We start from the raw sequence: 15,119 nt of genomic DNA, 5'->3' as shown, positions 1-15,119 counted from the left end.
GGCAGCTGGTGCTTGGCTGCAGCCACTCACTGCTTGTAGCAGTGCCCTGGCTGCACAGTACGGCAGGTCCCGCTTTGAGACCACCGTCAACGACAGTTTTCTGGCAGTGCAGAGGCCCAGTAGAAAAAGAACTAGATGGAGCCCAAAAGAAAAGACACAGAGCACAAAGGTTGACAAGAACACACACTGGCTACATGTGTGGGAAAGGGAGGATCTACTTTGCTGGATTCTATCCCTTCCTTAATATAAATAGCCACCCCACCTCCAACACGCCCCTGCCTGTCCCTCCTGTAGAGTTTATAGCCTGGGATTGCGGTATCCCACTGATTCTCCGCATTCCACCAGGTTTCCGTTATGCCCACTATGTCAATGTTTTCCCTTGTCACCAGACATTCCAGTTCTCCCATCTTTGCTCGGAGACTTCGGGCATTTGCATGAAAGCATTTGTACATGGAATGCCCCAGGATGGGCTGCTTATTTGCTCCTTTGTCTCCGCATCCTCTCATTGTGCCAAACCGTATATCACATCCCATCATGCTACCATTCCCAATTTCTTCTCCTAGTCTGCCTTTGTCTTGTTCTCTAACCTCCCCATCCTCGGATGAGGAGTCCCAAACCGGATTCCCCTCGGCTCCTGTCGGCCTTCCCCCAAGGATCAGTTTAAAAGCTGCTCTGCCACCTTTTTATGTTATGCGCCAGCAGTCTGGTTCCATTCTGGTTCAAGTGAAGCCTGTCCCTCTTGTACAGGCCCCGCTTGTCCCAAAACGTTCCCCAGTGCCTAACAAATCTAATCACCTCCTTCCTTACACCTCCGTCTCTTCCACGCATTGAGACCCCTGATCTCCGCCTGCCTAGCTGGCCCTGCGCGTGGAACAGGTAGCACTTCAGAGCCTCCTGAGCTAAGGGAACATTTGACCCCTTGGCCTGGAGCAAGCCTCCGCTATCCCAATAGGTCTAGTCAGACGTGTGCCAGCTAATTTGCCAGCAGAAGTCTAAGCGGACCTGGGTCGTTGGATGATTGCTGGGAAAGGGGAATAGGACATCAGCAGAGCCACGGCTGCTGCTACTGCCCCCTTCCCAGCCTCAAAACACCACTCTTTCCCAGGTCTCTGCCCTATACCTTCCCTCCCATTCCTCCCACCCTCTGTCCCAGCACTGGGCTTCTCTGGAGGCAGCTGGTGCTTGGCTGCAGCCACTCACCGCTTGCAGCAGTGCCCTGGCTGCACAGTACGGCAGGTCCCGCTTTGAGACCACCGTCAGTGACAGTGCTGCACCCGAACACGTGTTCTGGCCGTGCAGAGGCCCAGTAGAAAAGAACTAGATGGAGCCCAAAAGAAGAGACACAGAAGACAAAGGTTGACAGGAACACACACTGGCTACGTGTGTGGGAAAGGGAGGATGTCAGGAGAAGAGCTTGAAGCCAAGTACAGCTCCCAGTCGCAAGACTTGTTGATTTCCTCCTCGCAATGGAGAGCTTTGTTGTCCTTCTGTGCCCTGTTCAGTTGCATCAGAGATGAGAAACATTTGTCCTGGCAGGATTTCTAGGCGCCAGCAGGGGTTGTGCCGGGAACACGTCATGCCAGACCAGTCTCATCTCCTTGGACAGGGTGACTGTGGGAAACACAGGGTGTCTGTGGGAAACACCACAGACAGACTGCAGCTAGATTTCAGAAAGGCATTGGGAAATATCTGCTGTGTTAGCCTTGTGAATCAAAGAGTCAAGGGTGGGCAAGACGCTACTACTCTCAGCCAGGCTGAACTCTGGTTGAACAGGCATGTCAATGAGCGCTATTAAATGACTCTATGTCAGCTGGAAGGGAGGAATTAAGTGCCAAAGGGCAGTGGCGTAGCTAGCAAGAGGCAGGGGGGCAGTCCGCCCTAGGGACCAGCCTAGGGGACACCACAAGTGAACCAAATAGCTTAAATTGCGGTTTTTAGGAATAATGCCATCATGCGATATACCACTGGATGTGGAGTTTACAGCAGAATGCAACAAAAAAAACCAGAGTGAAATATCTCCTTTCTACCCAAAGTTATGGCCAAAAAACCAGAAAACAAAAATGCTTGGAGCCCTATGGAAAGTGAAACTGATCCATATCCCATGTTTACTCGTGGGTAGGCAAACATCCCTTTGTCCATCGGAAAGGGTGGACTGAGAGGGATCCAGCAACACCAGAATGGTCCTGATTCGATTAAAGCAGCTGCCCAAAAACACCCAGGAAGGAAGTCCCTCCCTCCAAGCTGACAAATGTATCGAGCCCCATGGAAAGCAAAACTAAGCCACAGGGTCTCTTTTATTCGCAAGTAAGCAAATGTGCCTTGGCTCATTGACAGACCAGGCAAAAGGGAATGTGAAGCCATCAGAATGGTCCCGATCTGATGAACGTGGAGCTCAACAAATGCTCCCAAAGGCACCCCCTCCCCCCACTGAAAAGGATTAAAACAGAGGCTTCTTGAATTGATGATAAGATTAATTTTTTCTATTTTAGACTTGCAAAGGTGGGTCCTGATTGTGATATGACTTAAATATAAGAACTTAAATTGAACTGGGCACCGGGTAGGACTGAAAATCTCATTGATTTTTTTATGTTATTGCAGGCAGGTTACAGAGAGGATTCACATGATGGGACAGGGCTGGCTTCCCCTTATTTATTTTATTATTTACAATTATTTATTATAATTTGCTTGATGGTGTAACCTCCAGCTGTGACAACACTTCTGGTGAATCCCGAATATAAAATTATTTATATAATAAACATAAAAAGTGCTTATAAAAAGTGCTTTATAAAATATAAAAAGTCATTATAAAAAGTGCTAAAAGTTTGAGAACCATGGCCTTAACTCAGACCAATGAGACATGTGACACCCTAGTGACCAACACTGTGGAAATTGTGGCTTTTAGGAATAACACCAGCATGTTATATAGCATTAGATGCAGAATTTCATCCGTTGCTTGTGGGGAAAGATTCACTGCATTTATTTTCTGGCCATTATTATTCATAATATTTTTATTAGTCATAATAATAAGGTAGCGGGGGGAAGGCAGCGACACAATCTCCAGGATCGCATCGCTAAGGAACTGCAGAGCCTGGCATGTGCTTACCATTCCCTGCTGCAGCCGCCTGGGGGTGCGGGGAGCCCTGCGCAACCATCTGCAGGGCTCCCCAGCCTTCAGAAAGGTTTGATCGCTCCGCCTCCACTTTGTGGAGAGTTGCACAGGGGTACCTGCACCTCCAGGAGGCTGCTGCAGGGACTGGTAAGTACAAGCCAGTCCCTGCAGCCCCCTTAGCAATTGGAACCTGAAGATCACGTTGCTGCCTCCCCCCTGCCCCCACCCTTTAAGGGGAAGGACTCCAGGGCCCTCAGGCTGGGGCGTCGGGATACCCCAGTTTGAGAAGCCCTGTCATAGTGGGTTGCTTATGCAATTGGCCCGTGACACTGAACTGAAGGAGAGGGACAGCTTACGACCTGGAAGACTGAATGAGGATTCAGAACAATCTAGACAGGCTTGATCACTGGGCCCAGACCCATCAGATGCAGCTCCATGGAGACAACTATAATATTCTGCATATTCAGCAAATCAGGGGAATAAGGACAGGGTGGCAAAAACTGGACTTGGCAGCAGCATGTTTGAAAAGGATCTAAGTGGTGGATTAATGATTCAACGTCATCTGTTCATATACTTGGTCCTGCATATCGTGTAACAAGTTGAGTGCATCTCATCATGCTGTTGAGGAGAACCTTTGGGATGAACCTGAGTCTTTCTCATTCGTTCACAGTTCTGTGGATTGAGGGAGGCGGAGTGGGTGACAGCCTAGCAGTGCAGGAACACTGGCAGTTGGGAAGGCAACACAGTTCCCCCTGCAGCGCCTTCCCACTGCACTTGAATGGGAGCCCTGCTTCCCCCCCTCTGACACCATTATCTGCAGGAGGAAACACAGCTTTTGCAGATAGCTCTGCTCCTGCATTTTTAAAATTCTCAGACATTTGGAAAACCCGCCATTCAGGATCAATCACAATCACACACCAGTCTCTTCCTCAGCACAGCAGCTGGTGCAGGTCAGAGGACACCCATTTGGGCAGCAGAGGCTTTCCCAAGGTAAGGGAATGAAAGTCCCCAACTCTGCCCCCTGATGCAGGATGCAGCTCAATTGGCACAACTGCATGGGGGGGGGGGAGAGATTTCATTGGGATCTGTCTGCAAGCTGCTGAGTTCATGTTTATCTCTCTCTTCCTCTTCATTCTTGTCACATAATTAAGGAGTACCCCAAGGATGACGATGCTCGAGGCTAAAAAGCACCACCAGCCCCCTGAATATGGACTGCCACGCATGTCAATGTACCTGATTCTAACAAATGAGCTGAATGCCAAGCATTTCTGGCCAGGCCCCTCCCAGGGGTGACAAGAGTGATAAACAGTGTCTGAAACCTACTGCCAAGTCTTCCTGTTCCAGTAGAGGTACACGATGAGCTTTGCACCCCTTTCCAGTAAGAAGGCCTGGCTGCACCCTCTTGCTTCACACCTGGGCTCTTCCTAGGGACTCGGAGAGGATAAAAGATCAGCACGGAGCTGTCCTGAGGTATCCAGAGAAGAACTTTCTGGTCTGAAGGTGATTCTCTTCCTGTCTGCCTCAGCTGTGATCTCGGTTTGCCTGTCACATCCAGCAGGATGAATAAGGTTCTGCTCCTTCTGTTTGTCGTCCTGCTCTCTGGGAGTTCTGGTGAGTCCTGCTTGTCATTTTTCAACAGATGGTTGGGAGGAGAAGTGGGGAGCGCCTGGGTGATGTGTGGCGGTGAGTACAATTCTGATCCTCCAGACAGGAAAAGGAGGGGATAGCTGCAAGAAAGATGCTCTTCAGGAGGAGTCTCCCCTCACCCCAGTCTTGCAACCCCAGCCCTGGCCAGCTGAGAAGAGTTGAGTTCTGGAGGATGATGTTACAGCTGCTGCATGACTGTGTGAGGGTTTCTAATGAGGATGCTCTTGGGTGCCTGAGAGTTCACTGAGGGGGATTCCTGCTCAGGCTCCTGAGCATATTGGAGCTCATCAAAAATAACATCTCCTCAGCACTTTGGGGTTCCCCGTCTTTTTCTCCAGGACCTGGAGGAACCATCGAAGCTCATCCCTTCAAAGATCTATTTTCTGAATTGTTTTAAGCCATCTTGGGGTGACTTTACTCTACTTGGGGAGAGTGAGGCAGTTGGCTTGTTACCTAATGTCAGAGTGGATCATGTCTTTGGTTCATGATGTGCAGAGTGACTCTGGGAGAACAGTTCATCCAGCATGCTGGCATATGGAATATTGCTTGAGATCAGAATAGCAGAACCAGGAATAAAAAGGGGAGAAGATTCACTCGTAGTGTTCTCTTCGTTCGTTCAATCAATCAGTCAGTCAGTCAGTCACTTTCTGTCTTCTTCTTCTACTTTATGTGTTTCTGAATAGTGTGTTGTTCAGCAGTTACCTTCTTTCCTAACCTTTTGTGTCAGCTCAGCTCTTTCCTCAGACCTGCTTTGATCTTTCTGCCCCGTTTGCAGCTTTCCTATCCTTCCTTACGCAGCTGAGTACCTTCACTATGGCCTCCACTCGCTGCAGCACACTCCAGTTCACTCCAGAGCAGCACACTAACCGGAATCCAGAATTTCTCTGTAGTGATCATCTGTCTTTTGTTTCACAGCCTATTATCAATGCAATTCGTGCCACAGATATAAGAACTTTCGCTGCATAAAAGGAGAAAGTGTATGTTACGGACTCGAACAAAAAATAGTTTGTATGACAGAATTGAACGAAAAAGGTAAGATGCAGAGTCTCCTGCTATTGTCATAGGTTGCGTGGAAACAATGTCTTGGAAATGATGAACTTTGGAATGTGTATCTTGACCCCCAATTCTAAATATGACACTAGGAGCAGACTACACTGCAGTGTCCTATTCTTCCTCTGGCACAGCTCCAAGAAGACCCATTGGAGCAGCAGGAGCTTGCCCTGCTGTAAGGGCACCTAAGTTTCATTACTTTGAGGAAGTCTATGAGACTGCCCCCCTCCTCACAGGATGCAGCATGTGCTCAGTTGGCATGGCTGCCTCAGGGGTAGAGTTTATCTGGGACTGGGCTGTAATTTATATTAATTGATTCTGAGCAGGACATTTACTTAAGAATATGCAATGTTTGTGTGCAAAATCAGACCAAAATCCACCAAATTCAGCATTCTTTGGATCCTAGGGACCAACAGACACTTATTCTTCTTCCCAAAAGGGGGCAGAGGTCCACTGGTGAACCACAATCTGTTTGCAAATAATCCTGCAAACTAACAGATGGTAGGTATAGTGTCAAAAGTGAGCAAGTGAACTTTTAGTGGACCGCTTGAATTCTCCAATTCCTGCTTGAAGCATTCCTCCCTGTTTCGAACATGTGGATGCTACTTACAAGTCACACCCATTACAATCCTTGACAGTTCCTCCCTTTTACAAAGAAAGGTGTTATCCTTACACTCATATCTTTTCTTCCACTCCAGGGGACGGAGATTCTAACTGTATGCCTAAAGCGTTCTGTGAACGTCGCCAAAAGAAATTTCCAAAGAAAAATATTACGTGTTGCAGCGGAGATTGCATTGGCCTCCCAGACCCAAGCCTCCCAGAAGGCCCTTGAGTCCACACTATCCGACCCAAGCCGACCCAAGCCTCCCAGAAGGCCCTTGAGTCCACACTATCATCTGGTCCCCCTGAAATAACCCACTAGCCATAATGTCTGGTTTATATTGTTATCTTGGGCTGATGAAAAAGTGGGGGATGAAATTTCAATAAAGCTACACCCTGACATCCTGTGTCTGATTTCTATCCCATGCTTTTATCTCCCAATTGCCAGTTGGTCTGTTAGGCCAAAGAGGGTATGTCAGGCCTGGGATAGGGGACAGGAGAGGTAGGATCCAGTGGATGCCACTGAAGCCTAGATCTGCAGCTGTCCTGCCTCAATACACCTCCTCCTCAAGCCCGATTGCTGCCCTAGTCCACCTGTGTGACATGGCTGTGTGCATGTGGGATACCAGCCTTTCCGCCAGATGCAACACCCTGTAGGCAACAGAGTGGCAAACTACTCTGTTTAATTGTACAGATGAATTAACCCATTTTTGCCCAGCACAGAGGGGTACACATTTAAACCCTGTTGCATATATGCAAGATTGGGCAGAAATGATTTAAAGGAAATGTTATAAATTGGTTTTGTGTTGTAATTGTAAACAACCTTTGACCCGGGGTGGCAAAAAATATAAAGAATTGCATTTCTTCTGCTTTTGATGCTCCAACGGAATAGCACTGCTCTGTGTTCAAGAGTTGTCTCCCTGCACAATAGACAATTAGTCTCTTAGCCTCTCGTTATTTCTGCTCCATCCCTTCCCATGCTTTCAACCACCTCCAACTACCCCACCTCATTCTTGTGACACTGCCTGCTCTAGGTGACATATCAGCCTTTCCACTGCCAGCCTCCATAGCTGTTCGGGCACATGGGGCCAAGTGTTCCACCTGCTCACTGCCCATATGAATTCCAATAGCCTAGGCACACTGTTGAGATTGCTCCTAGAAAGAGGGCTTCCACTCCCAAGATCCTCCGCTCCCAACCAGTGAAGAGGAAGTCAGCCCCCCTCTTCATGTGCACTCTACAGGAGAAGTGAGCAAGAATAGGTGGGGACACAGCTGAGCAGATGAGGAACTGGGGGATGGTCACTCGTGCAGGCACCCTAAGTCAGTTTCCTGCCTCCCCCAGCCCACTGTTGGATGCTCCACCCTGCCTCATGTGTAGGCTGCCCATGAGAAAGGGGAATTCTCAGTAATTCTGGAAGCCTGTGGCAAACCCAGTAGGACCGCTGAGGAGAAAAGCACAAGTTCCAGGAATAGCCTGAGCAGAGCATTGAGGCCATTTCAAGGGTTAGGATGGGAATTCTGAGGAGTCAGATGGGACATTTTGCCCAGGGTGCCAGGACAATCTGAAAACTGAGATGTGACTGAGGGCCCGGCGAAGGGGTGGAAAAAGCAGGGGGAGAGAGAGGGCAGGAGTGATGCCGACTGGAAGAGACTCTGGTGTGGAGGAAGATGGGACTGGACACAAGAGAGGGGCAATGCCAGCAGAGAATTCACAGGAGAAGGGATCCTCCATTATTTCAATGCGTTCCTGTCCCCTGGAGAAATGTTTTTATAATCAGGGCTGTCAACCAGTGCCAAAAGTTTAGCTAACTAATCACTACCTTTTTAACTGATTAATAAATATACTACGTGCAACTGATTTGCATATTGTCAACACTGGACCACAAGGCCCTTTTCAAAATAGTGAAAGATGTGTAGCATACACAAAGTGCTCAAAGTGTACACTACAGAGAAAAAGACTCTCTCTCTCTCTCTCTCTCTCTCTCTCTCTCACTCACTCACACCCACCCACCCACCCAGCCTCTGGTGTTTGTTTTAGACTCCCATCTCACAATTAGAACATGCCCTTTATTCCCTTGATCCTCTTGTTCTCTATCCTCTTGCTCCTACAACATTGGCTAAATTAAGCACACCCTCCCATTGTGCTCTTTTACTGCTTCCATGACAAAGGGCATCTTGATTTTAAAATCCTTATACACCGTTGATCACAGAGAGTTGGATCTCTTCTACCTATAGGCTGAGGTTTCTTCCCTGGTGGGTTGGGTTACTTGCACATCGACTCAGAAATGTATGCCTTCTTTAGAGATGCTCTCACCTTCCTGTGGAAGGAGGAGGTTCAACTTGACTTAAAGCAAAGTCGTTAATCTGGATGGGTGATGTATATGGGTCTATACCAGAGGTTCTCAACTGGTGGTATGCCGGGCAGTGTTGGATGGTACACACAGCATTCTTACCATGACATGAGTGTCCAACAGTAGTAGGAGCCTCAGCTCAAGAAGCTGAGCTAGTAAAAACCCTCCTGTCTGCCCTGCGCCTCTTACTACTCTTGGACTCTCGCAGTCTCCGAACTAGGAAGTAACTGGTGATGATGTCATCTCTTCTGGTAATTCTGCGGAGAGCCTCGGAGTAAGTGGTATGTCAAGGGCAAAGATAGCCACTTTATAAGCGACATCAGGGTCAGAATCAGCAGGAAGCCAGCAAATCAAAGCTGAGGTAGTTCTCTCTTGGAACAGAGCAATAATATTAAATAGATATTTTGATCTAGGAAGCTCATATAAAGGACATTTTAATAGATAGTGGGAAATATCCTCTATTTCACCAGAGTTGCAAATGCAAGTCCTAAGATGGTAGGGAGTATTTTTATATCTGCCTTCAAGGACCGTAGTCTGCATACACTGAAAGCGGAAGGCAGTAAAGGCTTTGCGCAATGCTGGCACTGTAAGATAAGTTAAATAATTTTGTGAAACAAATGATAACTTAAACAATGGGAGCCAAGATGAGGAAGGTGAGCTGGAAATATCACACAAGTCCCGTCTCATATGGTAAAGTCGAATTTTATCTTTTACCATAGCCTTAACGTTTTTAGATATATAAGAAGGGAAAGTGTCCTTGACTATTTCATATTTCTCCAAGATCTGTTTTACTAAAGTTGCCCAGGACAGCCGAGCAGAGTTAAAAAGTTGTTCTCTAAAACACATCTTGGGGAGATGGGAATCATCCATTGCTGCTAATTTATACCAGAACAGAGCTTGCACAGTATGACAGTGGGCTTCTATCGAAATTAAACCCACTTCTGTTCTGAGAAGAGGGGATAAAGTTTGCCGAGGGACATTTAATAATGAACATATAAAAGCATTTTGGGCTGATTCTAATGTAGAGGTTTTTGAATAACCCCAGATTTCTGCTCCAAAAATCATTTGGGCGATTATTTTCTTAGCAAAGACCTCTACCGCAGGAGTCACAAGGTTACCTCCTTTAGTTCTCATAAAGTGTAATAAAGATTGAATTGTATGAGCTACTTTAAGCTTGGCCATATTTAAATGAGGAGACCAGGCAAGTTGGGCGTTGAAGATGACGCCTAAATATTTAAAAGCTCTAAGTTGTTCTATGGAATTACCGTCAATCCTCCATTTGTGCTTCTTTTTTGGTTTACCAAAAAGAACCACTTTCGTCTTATTGTGGTTTATAGACAGTTTTTCCTGTATACAAAAGGAGCTTAATCTAGACAATAACCTGCGCAGCCCAATAGATGTAATAGAGAAAAGTGCTATGTCGTCGGCATACAAAAGAATTGGAAGTTTAGTATCCCCTATCACAGGAGGAAAAAACTCTGGTCCTTGGAGAGCATGTACAATATCGTTTATTGTATAAAAATTAAAAAGAAAAGGAGCCAATAGGCAACCTTGTCGAACTCCCTTATCGGTAGAAATTTTCTCAGAGAGCATGCCTGATGTCCCAAGTCTGACTCTTAAATTGGTGTTCATATGAATCCTCTGCACTAAAAGAAGGAGTCTCCTATCAATGTTAGTTGCAGACAGCTTCTGCCATAAACACATTCTGTTACTAGAGTCAAATGCCGAGGTAAGGTCAACAAAAACCTCATAAAGTCTTTTGTAGCCAGTCTGAGTGTATTTCTGAATCAAGTGATGGATAACAAAACTATGATCCAACGTAGACTTTCCCTTTTGGAACCCGGCCTGTTCTTCAGCAATGATCAAGTTGCAAGACAGGGCAAAAGTGCAACATGGGGTTCAGTCAGTGGTGTAGCTAGAGGGGGTGCAAAGCACTAAGTTTTACAGCGAGCCTTACTACAGCGTGCAGGCAGTCACTCCCCCTCCTCTTCGGAGCCATTATGGCCTGGGAGCAAAACAGAGGCATTCACTGGGCTTCCTCTGCCCAGCCTTCCTTTGCTGCAGTGAGGCTCCCTGCAAAACTTAATGCTTTGCACCCCCTCCAGCTACACCACTAGGTTCAGTCAAGGGAAATTAGAGAGAGGCCTGGATAGAAGTGCAGCAACAAAAAGTGAACTGGGCACATACTGCTGGTTTACATTTTATTGCTATGAAGAGCTGGCCATTTCTGCAGGATCCTCAGCTACAATATCATGACAACAGATGATGAACCAGGGAGGTGAAGCAAGACCTTCCCATGCACCCTCAGATCTCTTAGGGGCATTTGAGAGACAACCAGAAAAGGGGCAGACGGAGATGAGTATTTTGCTGTCACAAAAGGCCCAGCAATGGCAGGAAGACTGGACCACTGCTGGGCCAGTCCGAGCTGTCGCCACGAAGTAAAAGCAACAGTAATATTGGAGCCACACTGCCATAGTAGCAGAGGCTCCACTGCTCATTGTAAGGGGAGGGGTGGACCAGGGGAGGGAGGGGGTGGATCCCAGTGGCACCAGCATACGTCATGATCCGATCTCCTCTTCTTTGCCCTGTGATAAGGGCAGGAGGAGATGCCCAATCCACGTTCATCCTCAACTTATGAGCATTACCTACCAGGTATTCTTGATGTTTTTGCTCTTCCGTCAGCTTTTGTTCTACAAGCTCCTCTCTCTTTTTCTCCAGAGACGGAAGCTGAACCTTGATATCTTCCTATGCAAACAGAGAGGGGGTTTAGTTTTGGGAAAAATCAGGCCCCCTTGCTTTTAAAAGTATTGAATGTTTCAGCAACCAAGCAAGGTCAAATGAACCGAGGCCAGCGACTTTAAAGTAGCAAGATTCAGCACAACTATATCAAATGAAGCCTGTTAGGTGAATTAAACACCAAGGCATACATTTAGCTAAATGTGTCTTTCCATAAATACTGGGCTAAGGGGTGCTTAGGAAAAGATGGGTCATGATTATTAGAAACTATAAAAGAAATATATTCCAAAATCGTTAACAATATAAAATTTGACCAAATGTCTGGATAGCCAAGTCCGATGAGCCAATTTCTCTAAGAGAGCAAGATGCTGGAAAAAACATTTGTAGCTGATGTGGATGGGGTGCCTTCCAGTGTGGCAACAATCAAGAGACAGAAAATGAGTTCTTATTGGGATATTTTAGGAGGTTCCAAATTGACTGGAGTGCCAGGTTTCTGGAGAAACCTAAATGCAAACTTAGGTAAGTAACTCTGGAGATTCCTAATTGGCACAAGACCCCGGCTCCACCACATCTCCACGTGTGCCCATGACCCAGTAGCTATGTCAACACAACAGAGAGAATGAACTGTTTATAGCAGCAATCTTCAACTTTTTTGTCACAACCCCCCCCAAATAAATAAATAAATAAATAAATAAATAAATAATGAACTGAGAACCTGCCACCAATCCCACCCTCCTCCTGGGACCCCATCTGCCCACCTGTTGCCCCACCCACCCGGTTTCCCCCGACCTCTTCACAACAACCCTGTGAGGTAGCAGCCTGAGCGGGGCCAGCCTTAGAAGCTGCAGGGCAAGACAGCGAGAAGAGACTGTGCCAGATTATATCAAGAACTCAGTTTTGATAAGGCAAAACCATTGTTGGATTGGATCCAAGCCTTCTCTGGTACAGGCCTGAAAGGTTGCCATGACCCCCAAATGAGGCTTCATGAGGCCACCAGCAGCTCTGTGAACAGCCAGACCTTGAAGCAGCTGACAAGCTGAGCTGAGTTATTCCACCTTCTCTTTGGTTTGAGCAAGGAAGTGTCTTGGCCGCCCTTCATGTGAGAGATGAAGGAGCTCCTTGTCAGCCTGCGTGGAAGGAAACTAGAGGCCAGAAGTGGTACCAAACCAGAAAAGATGCATCTGAAATGTTGTGCGGTTCTTGAAAGACAGAACCTTTCTTTGATGGTAAAAATCCCTACAGGGGTTTAGAACAGCCTGCCCATGTAAACCAAATACTATTATTATTATTATTGGGGTCCCAACCCACAGGTTGAAGACCACTGGTTTATAGGATGCAGCCATACAGGTGAAAAGTGTGCAGGATGCATACATATTAAGGAAGGCTTCTAATTTCGACTGAGGGTGTTTCTTTGTCCACAGCAGGATTCATTGGCCATTCTACTTGAATTTGGTCCCTCACATCAATGCTATTTTTACCTTGCAGGATTGTTCCAGGATTTTGATAGCAACATGACATAGACCTCTGGAACATTTAAATGACTAAACATGATGAAGACCTGAAAAGGTTTAAAAAAAAAAAAAAGTGTGCCCTAAGGGTGGGAGGAAGGCATTAGGGGGTGGGAGAATGGGGGGACGACACGACACATACTAGGGCTGAAGTCAGTACTTGCGTCAGCTGAAGCGCAAAACTGTTGGGAAGCAGTAAAACTGGAGGTACATCTGACCCCAGACCACAGGCTCAAGAGAAGCCCATGACATTTCACAGGGAAGACTGAGGTGAAACAAGGGCACCAACCCATTATTCCTGCCCTCTCCATTATATTTCTTAACTCCAACCCTCCCTCCTGCCCCACTGCAAATATTATTTCTCTTTTGTCACCTTCCTCTCCCAACAGGTGCCCCAGATTAGTGACTCCTTCACTCCTCCTTTCTCTCTTTCTGTCTCTCCACAAACCTCTGGCCTTCTGCCTGCCCCTTTCAGCACTCCTGGCTCTCTTTCCATCCCAGTACTCCTTTGGATTTCTTCCTCTCCTCCCCACTCAAGATCAGTGCCTTACATTTTCCCATAGGCATGAATGGTAGCCATTCACTTTTGTACCAGAAAGCAGAGGGATGCGTGGGCGTGGGGGGGGGGACAACATTACGGTAGCAGCTAAACTGTTCCCCTGCTGCTAGCGACCACAGCCATTAAGGATCAAGTTTGCTCCTATCTTCAAAGCCCTATCCTGGGTTTAGTTTCTTGGTCACTCTGAAGTGGGACAGAGCATTGGTGGAAAGTGGTGGCCTGCTGTTTATTGATACAGACACTCACCTACCATGACTGTATCCTTATGTATGTACAGTACCTCAGAGGAGGCAGCAGCAGTAGTAGGGCAGAGAAGGAAGAAGGGGAGAAAATATGAAATGTAAACAGAAGGCACAGAAAGAACTGCAAGGCTTGTAGTTGGGTCTTCTATCCTTGCCCCAGAATGCATTGATATGGACATTGTACCATATTCAGCCACTAGATGGGGTGAATAATGGAATGAAATTATAATTATTCAACAGTACGAAGGTGGCAAATTCGATTTTGGTGCTTTTTCCCTTGTTACAAGGCATTTAAAGGTGGATCCTGGTATCAGTGGTGAGTCAAATCAGCCAATGATTGGTATCTGCTGATACCAAACAGTGGATAACAAGGCACAACCTGTACTATTTATGTGATGTGTGTGCATTTATTTCTTAAAATGATGCCTGTCCCTTCTTGTCTGATTCAGGCTGGCTTGCAGCAAGGAGGAAGACCAGGAAGTGGAGAGGAAAAAAATATGAGATGTAAACAGAAGGCACAGAGAGAACTGCAGGGCCTGTTGTAGTCAGGTTTGCAGCTATTTTAGAACGTATTATTTATGTGATGTGTTCATTTCATGTTTATTTTTAAAAATCATGCCTTCTTGTCTGATCCAGGATGGTTGAAAACAAATAAAACGCATTAACAGAAAATCAATCAGCGGCAATAACAAAATTAAATAAAAAAATACCAAAAATTTAGAAAAGAAACTAACCCCTCCCCCCAAAAAGAAAAAAAATCACATATCAGGGAGCACTTTCAAGCCAACCAGCCAATCCCTGTCAGCTTCACAGAGCAGATGATACCGGGAGGGGGGAGTCTCTCTCCTGGTTGCAGGATCAGGAAAAAGAAACTTGGCCCAATGTTGCTTTTCTACCTGATACTCTTCTGCAGCCTCCTCCTGGAGCCTGTGCTCTCTGGACTTGTCACACACCACAGATGGGGGCTCGATCGTCGCTGCAGAAGAGCTTCAGGGGCTCCTGGTGCTTGGTGCAAACGCCTCCCGGTGGGCTCTTCTGGGCCTCTTTCTCCACCTGACGCCTGAACTTCTTGGTGATCTCCACGATGCTGGCCAGCTGCCGGTTGGACCTGAGCTTGCCGGGCTGCACGGGCTCTCTGCAGTGGGGGCAGCAGCAGCAGGGAGCGCTTCCTCCCGGCGCCCCCCAGCACTGGGTCAGGCAGGCTCTGCAGAAGTTGTGCCCGCAGTCCACAGTCACCGGGTCGGTGAAATGCTCCAGGCAGATGGCGCAGGTGGTCTCCTCGCAGAACTCGCGCGCCAAACTCCCCGCAGCTGCCAT

At 47.1% G+C, this 15,119-nt stretch overlaps 1 protein-coding gene across 1 annotated transcript in view; it reads right to left on the bottom strand.

Moving 5' to 3' along the window:
* LOC136639055 (E3 ubiquitin-protein ligase TRIM11-like) overlaps positions 1-15,119 on the bottom strand; it is a 35,101-nt gene extending 19,982 nt beyond the window's left edge. Inside the window, exons 1-4 of the mRNA XM_066613082.1 lie at positions 14,756-15,119; positions 12,268-12,335; positions 11,407-11,502; positions 1,201-1,317 (exon numbers count right to left, since the gene is read on the bottom strand). Coding sequence (XP_066469179.1) covers positions 1,201-1,317; positions 11,407-11,502; positions 12,268-12,335; positions 14,756-15,119 — 645 coding nt within the window. The remainder of the gene's footprint in view (positions 1-1,200; positions 1,318-11,406; positions 11,503-12,267; positions 12,336-14,755) is intronic.

This window comes from Tiliqua scincoides, chromosome 2, assembly GCF_035046505.1.
Source record: "Tiliqua scincoides isolate rTilSci1 chromosome 2, rTilSci1.hap2, whole genome shotgun sequence".
NCBI classification, from domain to species: Eukaryota; Metazoa; Chordata; class Lepidosauria; order Squamata; family Scincidae; genus Tiliqua; species Tiliqua scincoides.
This window is presented reverse-complemented; position numbering and strand designations above follow the sequence as displayed.